Genomic DNA, 15,531 nt, shown 5'->3' with positions numbered 1-15,531 from the left:
TTCCAAAACATACTTGACATTGTGTGAGCTAAACAAAACCCTTCTGGGGGCCAGATTCAGGCTATGAGTTGGAGATCTCTGGCCCAGATGAACTGTAAGTTACTGACATTTCAGAAACCCTCCTATTCTATGCACCTCATGTAATTCTGAAGGAATCAGAAAGAAATACTAATTACCTGGGTAAATTATATAGATGCAATAGGGATTATACAGATATAAAAAGTAAAAGTGCATCCTTTGAATGACTGTATATACAATACTCTCCCCACCCCATCTGGTTAACTTTAATTCATCCTTTCTTATTACAAATGTTACTTCTCCAGAGAGAACTTCCTAAGACTTTCACCTAAATTAGGTTCCCCTGTTACGCTTTCTTAGAACAACTTACTCTTTCTGAGTGAAGTTATCAACTTCACATCACAGGATAGTCACTTGTGTGAATGTTTGCTTACTGTCTGTTTACTCACCATTTGGTGCAGAGTATGTCTTTGTTCACCATTGTATCCTCAGTGGGGATATTCTTTGTATACATTGGGTACCCAATGTAGATTTACTGAATGATGGATTAGTCTCTACCACATCAGGAAAACATCTTTTCTTCTTGGTGTCCTTGATCTGACTTTGCTGCCTGGTGGTTGACTTCTGGGTTTCTGACCTTGGAGGACGTCTGTTTTCCATCACTTAGAAGGAGGGTCTTTGGCATGTCCCCTCCCCCACATATCTCCTGAGCCAGAGAAGAGACCCAGTTCAAGGCAGTGATGTTCAGGATGTCCATGCTTAGACTGAGGCTGAAATCCCCCAGGATAGGGCTTGGAGGACTCGTGTTTTAGGTAACACAGACACCTTCTCTGGTAGAAAGTCTACTTCTTCTTGGATGCTGGGGTTGTGAGGGGAGTTTTCAGCCCAGAATTAAATTCTGTTCCCTGTACAGATTTTACGTTATGATTTTATTTCATATAAGTAACAAGGTCATTATGGTGACAACTAATGGGCCAGTTCTCCTGCAGATTTACTGAAGAAATCTGGTAGCCTTCCAAGGCAAATTGCATTTTGATGTTGAAAATAATTCTCCGAGGATCATCCTCAATCCCTAAAACATCAGCTAAAGCAGCTGATTTCATAAGTAGCTAAAGATGAAACTAATGATTGTGGCAGAAATCTCAGAAGGAGAAGGAAAACCAAAATCACGCAAAGATAACTTCTCAAGGAGCAAAAGAGAAAAAGAAAGGCAGAAGCAGAGAAAGGAAGGTTAAGGAAGAAAGAGGACCGAGGAGTGCTCCGGCCATGGACATCATCAGGGGGATGTCTGTCCAAAACTGCAGCTCCAGCTCTTTCAGTCTCCGTCCCACGCTCATGTTCAAGTCCAGCTGCAAGTATTCCTCGGTCTGACTGTAGACTGGCCACAGAGGCAGGCCTTCCCCATTAGGGTCCCTGGAAATGAGAGCAGGAATGGGTGAGACTTTAGTCCTCAAACGCTTCAAACACTCAAACTACAGGGGAAGCCACAAGGTTCACTTACCCAGTCCGAGCAAAGTTAGCCCAGTATCTCATCATCTTCCTGCTCAGCCATTGCTCCTCCTCTGTGGCTCCTTCTGAAGGAGATAATCACAAAATCCCACACTCCCCATGATTTGGTAGAAGCCAAAGGGTCCTCACATTTTATGAATCACTTTCACACTTTTCCTCCCATTGCATCCTTAACAGCCTAGCTACTCACGTACTCAACTCGTATTTGCAGATACTGAGGCTCAGAGCAACACTGACTTGCCCAAGGAATCATGGTTCCAAACGGTAGAGGCTGAACACATACCTTCCCTGTCCACCCAATGCTCTTCCAGCCCTTTTCATGGGACTGTAAGTTCCTTGGGGACAGAGAAACCTCTCTCAATCTTTCTCTCTCACTTGCTCAACCAATTAATTGTTGCATTTCTCTCACTCAATCAATTATTGCATTTCTTTATTTGAAAAGGAAATACTTGCTCAAAGCATAAAATTTAAAATGCAGAAGTATCAGATGAAAGTCAGTTTCTCCCCATCTCCTGCCTCTAGTCACCAAGTTATCAGCCTCAAAGGCAACCATGGTTACCACGTTCTCGAGCGCACTTCCGAAGGAGTTTAGACATATACAAGGGTTTAAGCAGACAACTTTTCACACACTTGATAGTATAATGGACATGTATTCTACATCTTTCTCTTTCACAAGAATTATACCCAGGACTTAGTTTCACATTGCCGCCCATAAAACTCCAATTTATTGCTATTTGTTGTTCTACATATGTATAATATATAAATATATATGTATACATAATCAGATGTAAATATATAATTCATGTATCCAGTACTCTATTGATGGATCTTTACCTTTATTTTCAGTCTTTTGCTTGTGAAAGCAGTGTTTTAGCCTGTGCATATATTTTTGCACATGTGGAAACACAATTGCACAAAAAAAATCCTAGAAGTCGAATTGCTGGACTAATGCCTATGTGCTTTTTAAATTTTGATAGCGTTTCCATTGCTATATGAGGTTGTCTATTTCCCCCCACCTGCTCAAGTACATTATGTAAAATGTTCTTTCCAACTTTGGTCTATGAAAAATGATTTCTGCGGTCAAGGTTAGTTTTTAATCTTCTTTGCTATGAGTGAGGTTGAGTGAATTTTTATGTTTAAAAGCCACTTGTGTTTCCTTCCCCGTAGACTGTCTATTTATATCTGTCACCCCACTTTTGACTGGGTTGTGCTTTTCTCATTGATTTTAGGAGCGCTTTAGATATTAAGGAATTTAACCCTTTGATACATACATATGCTGTTCATTTTGTCCATTTATGAGAGTCCATGTGCCCACATGGTACAGGCTCAGTGATAGTTACTGAATAATAATAACAGTAATATTTATTAAGCATTCACTGTGATTGATGAGAATTGTTTCATTAATCCTTATGACAACCTAGGAGGTAGTTCTGTTATTATTGGCATTAAAAGATATGAAAAAAATAAATGAAACAATGAATAAACCACACTGCACAAACACACAATACAGGAGAGGTTCTGTCCTTATCATCAAGAGGCCAGCATGAACTGGTTAAGAGCCTGCATTGTGCAATTTTTTAAACTAAATATGTTAGTCGTATCTCCTGTGTGTAGTTCCTCTTTTTTTAAATTTTGATAACCTCATTTGATTGGCTTATTATTTTAGGCACTGTGCAGGTCATAAATTCAGGAATAAATGAGCTAACCTCACTAGAAACAGTTCATAAGCATTTACATCAGATCACCTGGACTGAGACCACTTTCAGCTGCAATTATGAAAAATACGTTTCTTGCCTTTGAAAGCCCTGAGTGGTAGCCTCATGGGAGCTCTGGGAAGGGCAGGGACAGTGAGACCGGTGGTCAGAGAGAAGGCAGTAAGTAGTTTTATTTTTTCGAAAAGATCAGATTGCATGAGTGCCCGCAAGTGCCCACCCTTGTAGGCTTTAGTCCAGAGAAACACTCATCAAGCAAATGTTGGCCCCTCTTTTTCATCTTGGTTTCTAAAAATACAAGTGTGGACACTCTCCGGGGAAAGGTTGTGTCTGTAAACCATAAAGTCCAACCTGCCAGTCCTCCCAGGCTCTTGCATAGTGTTGGTGTGGGTGAGGCTTTGTGCTAACAGTAGGCAGTCTCATCTTCTCCCCAGCTCATCCCAAGCTTGTGTTCCTACAAGAGCAGGAGCCCCTGAGGCCAGTTCCTTACCAAACATGACAATGTCGCCCTTCAGGAAGGCACCTCCAAAGACAAAGCGGATTTCATCAGTGTGATCAGCTTTGACAAAAGCCGGTTTCTTGTCCTTTAAGCACTGGGGCCGGTGCTGAAACTCATAGAAGTAGACAGGTGCACCAGCATCTGCAGAAAGGTAGGAAGGGTCTGTGGCAGGCATGCATGCAGGGGGTAGTGTGGGCTGGTCCTGCATCCCTACCCATTTGTCCTGGATTCACAGACTCATGGGTGGGACAGCCCAGAGATAAGAGGTGACCTGAACCCAGCTAACTTCCCTCTTCCTCATTTGAGGCTAGGGTTTCATGCTACAGTGGCCCTCATGCTCCTAAAGACGGAAGTCACTACCTTTCAGGGCAGCCTCAGAGGACATTAGTTCTACTTCTCAGAAACAAAAACAAAAACAAAAACAGAAACAAAAAACCCTTTATGCTGATCCAAGTTACCTCCATATGACTTCTTTTCATTGACCCTGGTTCTACTAACTGGAGAAAACAGCAGTTATTTCCTGCTCCCAAGATGCTCTGTGCATCCTACGTTTCCTCACCACTATTCTAGTGAAGGTCTTTGCTCTGTAATTTCCCCTCTCTTTCTCTGCATCATCAATTTCTCTCTACTGGATTATTGCCCTCAGTAGCAAATATTTTCTCCCATTCTGTGTATGGGTTGTCTTTTCACTTTCTTATTTTGTCCTTTAATGCATGATAATTTTTAATTTTGATGAAGTCAAATTTTTTTTTTTTTGGTTATGATTCTGCTGTTATATTTAAGAGCATTGCCAAATCTGAGGTCATGGAAATTTACCATATTTTCTTCTAAGAGGTTTACAGTTTTAGCTCTTACATTTAGGTCTTTGATCCATTTTGAGTTAATTTTTGTATATGGTGTGAGGGTAGGGTTCAATTACATTCTTCTGCATGTTATCCAGTTGTCCCATCACAATTTGATAAAAAGACTATCTTTTTCCCCATTGAATGGTCTTGGCAGCCTTGTGCAAATCAACTGACCATAGATATATAGGTTTATTTCTGGACATTGTTCTATTTGTCCATTCTTATGCCAGTAACACATCACCTTGATTACCATTGCCTTATAGTGGGTGAGTTTTAAAGTCAAGAAATATGAGTCTTCCAACTTTGTTCTTTTTCAAGATTATTTTGGCTATTTTGGGGTCCCCTGAAATTCCACATGAATTTTAGCTTGTCTGTTTCTGAAAAAAAGGAAGTTGGCATTTTGATAGGAATTGCATTAAATTTGGGGAATATTGCCATTTACCATTTATTCTTTCATTTCTTTCAGGAATAATTTATAGTTTTCAGCGTACATATCTTGTACCTCCTTGGTTATATTAATTTCTAAGTATTTTATTCTTTTTGATGTTATTCTAAATGAAGTTTTCTTAACTTCATTTTTTTGATTTTCCTTTGCTAGTGTGTAGAAACATAATTCATTTTTATATACTGATCTTGTATCCTGAAACTTTGTTGAATTTATTTATTCTCATAGCTTTTTGTGGGTTCTTTAAACTTTTCTATACATAAGATCATGTCAACTGTGACTAGAGAGAGTTTTGCTTCTTTCTTTCTAATTTGGTTTCCTTTTAATTTGATCTAATTGCCCCCTACTAGAACTTGAATAGAAATGGTAGGAAGAAATATCTTTATCTTATTCCTGATCTGAGTGGGAAAGATTTCAGTCTTCACCATTAAGATATCAGCTGTGGGTTTTTCACATAAGTCCTTGATCAGTTTGAGCAAGTTCATATGTATTCCTAGTTTATTGAGTGTTTTCATCATGAATGTGTGTTGAATTTTGTCAAATGCTTTTTCTGCATCTATTAATTGTGTTTTCCCAAATTCTATTACTATGGTAGATTATATTGATTGATTTTCATGCTGAGCCTTGCTTATATTCCTAGGATAAATCCCGATTGGTCATGGAATATAATCCTTTTAATATGCTGCTAGATTCAGTGGGGAGGGTTTTGCTGAGGATTTTTTGCATTTATATGCATATGGGATGTTGATCTGTAGTCTTCTTTTCTTGTGATGTCTTTGTCTGGCTCTACTAGCAGGGTAATACTAGTCTCACAGGATGAGTTAGGAAGTATTCCCTCCTCTTTCACTCTTTTGAAGGGGTTGAGAAGGACTGATTTTAATCCTTCTTTAAATGTTTTTTAGAATTCACCAGTGAAGACAATTGGCCCTGGGATTTCCTCTGTTGGTAGGTTTTTCTTATTGATTCAGTATCTTTATTTGTCACAGGTATATTTCTTCTTTGAGCTATTGAAATCAGGTGACTTGTAAGTCCTCCACTTTGTTATTCTTTTTCAAGATTGTTTTGGCTATCCCTACATTTCCATATACATTTTAATGAATGAATGAATTAATTAATTTTTCCATATAAATTTTTGGAATCAGCTTGTTCATTTCTCCAAAACCACCGCTGAGATTTTCATTGAGATTGGGGTTGTATCGAGCATAGAGATCAGTTTGCTCATTTTCTCTTGAATCCATTTTAATCAGACTTTTACCTCCACTGTTCCATCAAAATAGTTCCTTTCAAGATTACCAGTAACCTCCATGTTGCCAAATTTATGAGCCGATTCTTACCTGTCACCTCAACAGGTCTTATAATATAGTATCCTCCCACAGCACCCTGTCACTACTGTCCCCTACCCTGCTTTATTTTACTGTACAGCACTTATCACCCATCTAACAAATATGTACTCTGTATTACTTGCTTATTTGTTATCAGTCTTTCTGATTAGAATGTGAGGTTCTGGTTGCAGGGCCTTTGTTTTGTTCACTGCTATGTCTCTGGGGCCTAGAATAGTGCCAAGCACATAGCAGGCCCTTGATAAAAATATCTGTGAAAAGGAAATAAAAGGAGGATAGAAGAAAGGGAAGAAGGGGAAAGAAGGCGAGAGAGAGAGAGAAAAAAGAAGGAAGGAGAAGGAAGGAAGGAAAGAAGGAAAGGAAGGAAAAGAAAGGTAGGGAGGGAGGAAAAGGAGAAAAGAGACAGAGAAAGCAGGAAGGAAGCAAGGAAGGAAGGAAGGAAGGAAAGAAGGAAGGAAGGAAGGAAGGAAGGGCAGTTGTGTGTCCTCACAAGTAATCTCTTTCTGATTGCCCCACAACTCCTTATAGCTAAGACATTTGGGAAGACACTTGCAAAGAGAGAGGAATGTGGGGGCCAGGCCCCAGAATATTATGGGGAGGTGGGGTTTTTCTACATGGCCCTGAAGAAGCAGACAGAATAGAAACAACAAAGACTGATCAACATTCCTGAACTCTGAAAGGCAGGCGCCAGCATGCAGGGCTATATCCCAGCCAGCCTTGGGAACTCCCTCTCAGCGAGGGAGCGGAAGGGCAGAACGCGAGGCCAGTCAGCAGGCAACAGGGATTCTTGCAGCCACCCACCTTGCAGGAGAGGGGTGTGAGGAGACTCACCTCTGTGACACTTTGCTGTGACCAGCCCAGGAATCACAAAGAACACATCTCCAAGCAAATCCAGGAAGCTATTTCGTATATCAACCAGGGAGTGCTTGTTGTAGAAGTATTCATTACCCACGAGGTATAAATACTGGATAGGGATGTGCTGTAAAACATCATGGTAGCAAGAGATCCAGGTCAACAGCAATAGCCAACACAACAACAACAACAGCCAAATAGTTGCCTTTGCAGGCGTCATTCTGAGTGCTTCATATGCACTGTCTCATTTAATCCACGCGGCAAACCTACGATGAAAGTATCACAATTAGCTCCACTTGACAGACGAGGGAACTGAGGTTTAAAGAAGTTAAGTGCTTTGTCCAAAGTAGTGGAACCATGGTTCCTTCATAAGTCTATTTGCATCCAAATCCCATTCTCTTAATCACTTGTTCTTGGGGGTCTGGTGCTCTGAGAAACACTGGGACGAGTTATTGCACCTCAGACCCCTAACACTGAGACAGAGGGACAGCCCTTCAGAGGTTTTTTTGGGATTTGGAGACAGCATGTACCATGCCAGGGAGCACTGCTCAGACTCAGCCATTAGGTCCTCCCTAGTGCAGGGACTGAATGAATAAATGACGGAGCAGTGGTCCTTGGTATTGCTGGAACCTAGTACAGTGCCTGGTTGGTATGTAGTGAATACGGGTCCCTAGTCCCAGGTGGTTTTCAGAATTAGAACTTTTCAGTTCCAAGACAGATAATTCAGTACAGATGCTGCATTATTATGTGACATGCTCAGGGGGTGGGGGGATGGGCAGCACCCCAGACCCCACATTAATATGTCCATAGAGAAACATACTAATAGTGGGAAAAAGTGAATGAACATGTAGGAACAATAAAGACCAATGGCTATGTATCAATCTAGGTCAATCTTGGTTGCCATGTGCTACAAAAAGCATTTGAGTTTTCAGAGCTGTTTAGATTTTGTGATTGCGGATAAGGGGTTGCAGAACTCGGCTTAGTAAAGATCTACTGAATGAATGAACGATGAACATCTATACACCCAGCCCTACCCCTGAGTGTGACCCAGGGAGGTTTGTGAAATGAATGGATCTTGGAGAGCCAGGCTCACTCACCAGGATGGAGTGTATCAAATGCAGGGCAAGGGACTTGTTGGAGCCCTCGAGGATCTCAGGAAACTCCTTCTGTGGAAAGAAGCGGGGCGTCCTCCGTGAGCACATCATGTCATCAAAAGGGAAACTGGTCTCCCTGATGGCCCAGGCACCTGCCTTCCAGAGCACAGGCTGGCAAGAGCAGAGACCCTTTCAGCCCCCAGGGGTCCACGAGTGAGGAGCTGCCTCAGTGGGTTATCTGAGCAACAAAGTTTCTCCTTCTCCCATTTGATAAAAGGAAGCCATTCCCTGTCGTATCTGCAGTCAGGTGGGACCTGAGTGGCTGCCCTGTGGAAAGGCCATGTTATGGGAGGAATGCACGCCCCATCAAATTCCTATGTTGAAACCCCAGGACCTCAGAATGTGACTGTATATGGAGAGAGGGTCTTTAAAGAGATGATTAAGCTAAACTGAGGACACTAGGGTGGGCCGGATCCAGTCCAACTGGTGTTCTTCCAAGAAGAGGAAACTTGGACGTGCAAAGAGACTCCAGCGGGGTGCACATGGAGGAAAGACCATGGGAGGACACAGCAAGAAGGCAGCCATCTGCAAGCCAAGGAAGGGGCCTCAGGGGAAACCAAACCTGTTGACACCTTGATCTTGGACTTCTAGTCTCCAGAACATTGAGAAAATAAATTTCTGTGGTTGAAGCCACCCAGTCTGTGGTATTTTGTTATGGCGGCCCGAGGGAACTACTACAGGCCACAATTTGGCTTCAACAACAAGTTAAAAGAGAAGCCAGAAAATCTTGAAACTCGTGGTTTGTTGCTCTCTTTCCAAAGACTTTGTCAGTAGGGTCTCTGAGAAGCCAGCAGCTGGCAGGCAGCCAGTGAAGTTGCAAAGCGGATGCTTAAAAACCCAAGTGCTGCTTGGTACATAGTAAGAGCGATGGCAATTATTTTTTAAATGACCCTTCCCTGGCCAATATTACAGCTTAAAGACATGAGGCGGTAGAAATACTCTTCATTTGGCCAATGAATTTCTCTGATATATTTTCTGCTGAAAATCTTGGGGGTAATGAATCACTAGGGTAGATAGTTAAACATTCTGCCTTCTGGAATCTGAGGGAACCCCCAGGGTCATTCAAATAATCCACAAGTACATTTCAACTACTGTGAACCCCCTCTGTATGTTCAGGAGCTAGAATTTGTTTTTGGAGATGTCTTACAGTTTCAAACAGCCAGCAATGGATGTAACTGCAAGTCACTCAGAATAACAGCACCCAGGCAGGCTCTTGGGTTATGCAGACCTGGCCACCAAATCCTGTTCTGCCACTTGAATAATTCTATGATCTAACATTTACTGAGCACTTACTATATACCAGGCTATTTGACGTGTACCTGTGAGACAGGTAGTAACATTAGCCCTATTTCAAAGATGGGGGAAAACAGGTTCAGAGATTAGGCGGCTCCCTGAAGGCCACACAGCAGGTGAACAGTGAACCCGGCACTTAAAAGGGAGAGCCTAAATGCATAAAATTTATACACTGCTGTCTCCTCACTAGCTGGGAGACTTAGGAAAGTCACATTAGCCTCTCTGAGCCTCGGTTTCTTTAGCTGCAAAATGGGGATATAATAATGCCAGTTTGCAAGCTGTTGTACAGATAGAGTCCACTTGGCAGATGGAAAGCACTCGATCACAGTGGTTTTGGTAGTATGGCTGTCATCAGTAGCACCTGCCTTCTTTTTTCTAGCACAGATCAAAAGAGCACTAAAAGACCTAACTTAAGCCATAGTCGGTGACTCAGTTAACCTCCTTCAAAACATGAGGAAAAAAATTCCCACCTCCCCCCTTTCCCGGAAACACTGCTCTGTATGTCAAATTAATAATTGGCAGAACATGCCTTTAACAGCCTAGTGAACTCGGGGTTCGGATTCTAGAGTACCACCAGCTGCTTTGTAACCAGACAGACCTCTGTATTTCATAACCTGACTTGCCTCAGCTTGAAAAGTGGAGGTCGGTCTGCAGAGATGGGCTTTGATATATCCTGAACTTGAACACTCCGCTCTTCTGAGGACAGATGAGACGCTTATTTTGAATGGGGAGGGTCTTCTCAGACCACAGGGTCAAGAAATGATGGCTTCTACTCAGTATTCAGGCCTCTCAGCTCAAATGATCCCCCCTCAGAGAAGCCTTTCCTGACCACCTTTGGCCCCCACGCAGGAAGCCTCCTCTTCCCAGTCTGTGTCCTGCGCAGCACTTATACCCTCTGAAACCATCCTTTCAACCTTGCATTTCATCTGTTTCTCCCCTCAGGAATGTAAGCTTGCAGAAAGCAGGAACCATGCGACTTGCTCACTGTTGGATGCTCTTTTTTTAATGAGTGCAGGGCATGTAGTAAACACTCAGTTCATACTTGTTGAGTGAAAGAAATGATTCAATAACTTTGTAACTTTCACTGCTTTCATAAGCAGTCTTGGAAATCAAATGCCAGAACCAACGCTGGACATCAAAGTGCAAAGGACTGAAGTTTTCTAAACTTGTATGGATTTCATCTTTGAGGCAGTACCAGTGCTTTTTGAAAACAATCATTTGTAACGTTTTGAACAAAGCTCAAATGGGTCCGATCCTCTCCTACTTTTTCATAGAGTTGTGTCTTTAAACCTACCTGAGGAGCAGGGTAGACACTTGCTAGGGCTGCCCTCAAGAGCAGCTCTTCTCCGTGAGATAGAGTAAAGGTGAGCACTGAGTACTGGGAGAGGGGCTCCAGCCTCAGAATGCTCGGTGTCAAGAATGGTCAGGCCTGGCTGTGAAGCAAGCAGCTGCCTCCCTGCGGAGGGAGCCGGCGGAGGCCCAGCCGGAACTCTTACCATGGGCAGCAGGAAGCCACATTCGTGGTTATTGACTCCGATGATAGAAGGAACCGGCTTGAAGGATTTTTGAGTCAACAGGTCTACAGGCTCACGAGGGAAGAAAAAGCCATCAACTACTCGAGTGAAAGACTTGGCTCTCTGAAACAAGGAAGAGAAAAATCGGTAGCTGTTTCCCCTCACAAAATCTAGCCGTCCCCAAACCCTAGCCAAGCTGAGCCAACTCACTATAGCAAAAGGCACTAAGAAAAAAATTAGCCACTCTTGGCCCATCCCAGCTCATCCATGCTGCCTGGCCAGCTCTGCCATTCACTAGGACAAAGGGGCTCAACTTTTTGGGGCCTTAATTTCCTCATCTGCTACTTGGGGATGATCATAGTAACTACCTAAGATATATACTCCCCCAAGATGATGGTTCTCAGAGCCTGGCACCTGGACCAGCAGTGTCAGCGTGGCCTGGGGACTTGTTAGAAATGGAAATCCTCAAGCCCCACCCCAGGCCTACTGAATACAAAACTCTGGGGTGGAGTGGTAGGGTTCAGCCCAGCAAAAAGCCCTTCAGGTGAGTCTGATGCGTGTGTGGAACCACTGGCCAAATGCAATGGGCAGAGGGGTGAGGGGAGGGGATGGCCAGGGTAGTATGGGTTGCTGTGAGCATCTTCCCGAGATGTCTTCCTCAACACTGTGTCTTGGATTTGGGTGGATATTTCTTGGGTTTTAGGAAGCAACATCTGGCTCTATCCATAATTTTTTTAGGTCTCTGTTTTAGGAGTGGAGGTAGAAGAGAGCACACAAAAGAGCTTTCACACTACACTGGGTCAAGGACTTATCCATTTCCTGGAGTCCAGCACAACTCACAGTAGATTCTCAATCCATGCCAAATAACTATTTAACAAATGTTGGAATCTGACAGGTAAGGACCTCATTTTCTCCAGGGCAAATTGGACATACAATATCGTCCCATCCAACAAATCATCTGACGATTGGAATTTGTCAGCCGTCATCTAGACCCTGCTTGCGAACCTACAGAGGTGGGTATCTCATAGCCTTCTAAAGGAGTTGGTTCTTTTTCAGACAACCGAGTTTTTAGAAAGTTCTTGGTTATCCCAAGCCAAAATGGCTTCCCAACTCCCAGCTCTTGATCTTGACTTTAGCTTCTGGTGGCCTGTGGAGCAAATGTGGTCCCTTTTCCCAGTGAGATGCCTTCAAAGATGTAGGATCTTTGTTCTTTTTTGGATCTTCTCCAGGCTAAGCAGCACCCTGGCCTGTCAGTTTCCTTAAATTACTGATAAGGGTTCTACATCGCTTTTTCACAGCTGTTACTATGAATCCCCAAACCCCAACTTCCCAAGACCCAAATCAAAATAAATACGAGAGTGGCAGTCTACGTCTACCACTCCATTCAAAAGGCAACCTTGTCCCCAGACTCTCCCCTCCCTCTTCACCTGGTTGATGCTCAGCAATTCCTTGGAGGATTTTGCCCTCAGGCACTGCAGCAGGGCCACAGAGTCTGAAGCATTGCAGCCACAGATATTTGCAACCATCTGCAACTATTTCCAGAGAAGGAACAGGTCAGCACATAGGATTGAAGGCCTTCAGGAAAATGAAAGTTGGAAAGTGTCCTCAATCCAGCCACAGGCTGGTGCCTTATACGTGAAGGCCAGCCTGCTGCCCCTCCCCAACCCCATGTGCCCAGAGTGGACTGTGTGCATTGAGGACAGGCTGGCACTGCATCATCCTTACTCTCTTGCCTGACCCTCCTTGTCATCTTCAGCAAATCACCAGAGCTGAATCAGTCCCAGCTTGTCAGCTCTGCTCAAGCCCCTCCCTGACCCCTAGCCTAGAACACATGAACATGCACTGAACATCCTTTCTCTGTCTCTAGACCAATTCCACTCATTCATTAAGGTCCAAGTCCCATCTCCTCCAGGATGTTCTTTTTAGACCTTTGCAGCTCCCATGAGCCTCTTTCTTATCTAATCTCCTGTAACTCCAAGGATCCTCACCTCCTTTACCTAGCTCTTTGCTAAACACCTTCTTGACCTGTCATTGGACTTTCCACGTGTGTAGAACTTGTCCTCTGAGAGTAGTAGTCCTGACTCTTCTGAGAGTCGTGGATGCTCTGAGAATTCAATGGAAGCTACAGACCCTCTCCCTGGAAAATGCACAAATATGGAGTCTCCATACATTTGCAGGAGTTCTAGGACCACCTTCCAAACTCCCCATGGATTCCAGGTTAAAAATCCTCTTCATAAAAAGATTACAGTCTTCTCAATTTAGTATATGCCTTCTCCACTTATAAACCAACCCACGAGTCTTAACATAAAGCTGGGAAAACAATGGGCACTCAATATGTGTACGGTGAATGAATCAGTATATGCACACACTAAAAGTAGCTTAATATATCACATTACCAAAATCAATATTCCCTGTGTATGGAGGGTATTTTTTATCATATTATAACTCTAAGTTTCCGCTCTTGGTTATATATTGTTATTTTCTACAAGGTGTCAAAGAAAATGCACCACTAAAGCAAACAATACCCAGAAGATGGCTCCACAGTCCAGTGCTTAATTAATATTCATTGAATGAATCAGCTCACTCGTTTTAACTCATTCATTCAGCAGACATTTATGGTTGCCAGACACTATGGTGGGACGTGAAAGACATAGGGACTTTGGTCTCCCGGCCCTCATATCTGGTAGAGCACTAAGACGAGATAATACACGACAAATATCTAGGGCATTCACCTCCCCCTCACAACCTCATGCCAGACAGCATTCATCAGTCACAGCATTACTTCACACTGAGCTGGAAACAACCCCAGAATCTTTCTTAACACAGTATTCTAGGTAGCATAGAGTAAGCACAGGAGATGGGCCATATAATGCAGAGGACTGAGTTATATATCACCGGCAAAGAACTATCACACGTATGCTTATACACACACACTCATGCACACCAGCAGTAGTGCACTGTGTACCTGGACCCATTTCCTATGGAATCAGGCCTTCCGTGGGGCAACAAGGTTCACCTTAGGCCAGCATCAGATTCTTTGGTCATAGTCAGTAAGGACAGCCAAGCACCTGGTCTATGGACACCTGACCACATTCTCTCCTGACCAAGGAGAGGAAGCTGGAGAAGTGTTGACAGTATACCTACATCCTCATTCCTTTCGTCATTAGGGGCCTTCAGGTAAGGCATGATGGCCACCCCACTCTCCATGATGGCTTTGTGGAATAACCCTTTGGCCATGGGGGACAGAATCTGGAGAGAGAACACAGAGACCCAGAAGTTATCTGGTGGGCTCCCCACCCATCACACACAACACCCAGCTCTTCTTTAAAGAAAATTTCCTGGGAGGTCCCCTTAAGAGCTCTAACCTTAGAGAAAAAAAAGTCCTGGTTTGGGGGTTCCAAGGACTAGTTGTGAAGGTTTGGGCAAGTTTTCCAAGCTCTCCAAGCCCAGGTTCCTCATGAAGTTGGAAATCAAGCATTCTGGAGGGGAGAATGCTAACTCCTTCACTTCTTCTCCTTGAAATGAGACTGAGCCCTTAACTCAGGATGTATTTGTGAGGCTCCAGGGAGACAATGTGTTTATAAGTGTTTGTTCAACATGAAAGTACCAATTAGATGTGAGTGACTCATTATCCTCATTTTTGTCACCTCCCCCACCGAGGTTCCTTCAAGTCCTAAAGAGAAAAACTCACAAGGCTGGAAACACTTATGGCTCCTGCTGATTCGCCAAAGATGGTCACGCAGTGTGGGTCCCCACCAAAGAACTCGATGTTCTCCTGGACCCAGGTGAGGGCAGCCACCTGGTCCATGAAGGCCCAGTTCCCCAAAGCGTGCTTGTCCCCTGTGCTGTGGGCAAGAGGCAGGGTGAGAATAATCAGTTGGCTGCCATATGCTTCGCGCAGACCCAGGGAGTTGATGGTGGAGGCTGGAGGCTGGGGGCTGGTATCAGGGCATCACCACTCCAGCTGGAGAGGAGCTGAGAGTGAGAGGCCCAGGGCAGCCGGAAAACCAGGCTTAATTCTCACCCTCTGCTGGGATTTGGGTTTCTTTGAGAACCTGATGAAAGCTCCATACCCCAGAAAAATGCACAGAAAATCTTGTATGTGCAATTTCAGGGTGTTTGTAGGCTCCTCTAAATCCATGGATTTCAGAAGAGTCCTGCTCTTAAGAGTTGGTCTGCACCAGGAAGCAAGACCTCCCTGGACACAGAGGTGCTGATGAATGACTAAATGAATCATGATGGTAACAGTAGCTGCAGCTGCACAACACTGTCCTGAGGGCTTTGTGCCTGATGCTCTTACTGCCCTCCCATCCTGGTGCTGGTCTTTCTCCTTTATCCCTCTGGGTCCTC

General features: G+C 43.7%; 1 protein-coding gene across 3 annotated transcripts in view; it reads right to left on the bottom strand.

Annotated features, from left to right (window-relative positions):
- Window positions 1-926: 926 nt before the first annotated feature.
- CES5A (carboxylesterase 5A) overlaps window positions 927-15,531 on the bottom strand; it is a 224,436-nt gene continuing 209,831 nt past the window's right edge. For all 3 annotated transcript variants that reach the window (XM_064489154.1, XM_010988455.3, XM_010988456.3), the window contains exons 5-13: window positions 14,873-15,026; window positions 14,326-14,430; window positions 12,609-12,713; window positions 11,164-11,304; window positions 8,318-8,386; window positions 7,200-7,347; window positions 3,730-3,879; window positions 1,520-1,592; window positions 927-1,431 (exon numbers count right to left, since the gene is read on the bottom strand). In XM_064489154.1, the coding sequence (XP_064345224.1) occupies window positions 1,203-1,431; window positions 1,520-1,592; window positions 3,730-3,879; window positions 7,200-7,347; window positions 8,318-8,386; window positions 11,164-11,304; window positions 12,609-12,713; window positions 14,326-14,430; window positions 14,873-15,026 (1,174 nt within the window). In that variant the 3' untranslated portion in view covers window positions 927-1,202. The remainder of the gene's footprint in view (window positions 1,432-1,519; window positions 1,593-3,729; window positions 3,880-7,199; window positions 7,348-8,317; window positions 8,387-11,163; window positions 11,305-12,608; window positions 12,714-14,325; window positions 14,431-14,872; window positions 15,027-15,531) is intronic.

The sequence above is a fragment of the Camelus dromedarius genome, chromosome 9, assembly GCF_036321535.1.
Source record: "Camelus dromedarius isolate mCamDro1 chromosome 9, mCamDro1.pat, whole genome shotgun sequence".
Classification (NCBI taxonomy): Eukaryota; Metazoa; Chordata; class Mammalia; order Artiodactyla; family Camelidae; genus Camelus; species Camelus dromedarius.
The sequence above is the reverse complement of the archived record's forward strand: the minus strand, read 5'-3'. Positions and strand labels throughout refer to the sequence as shown.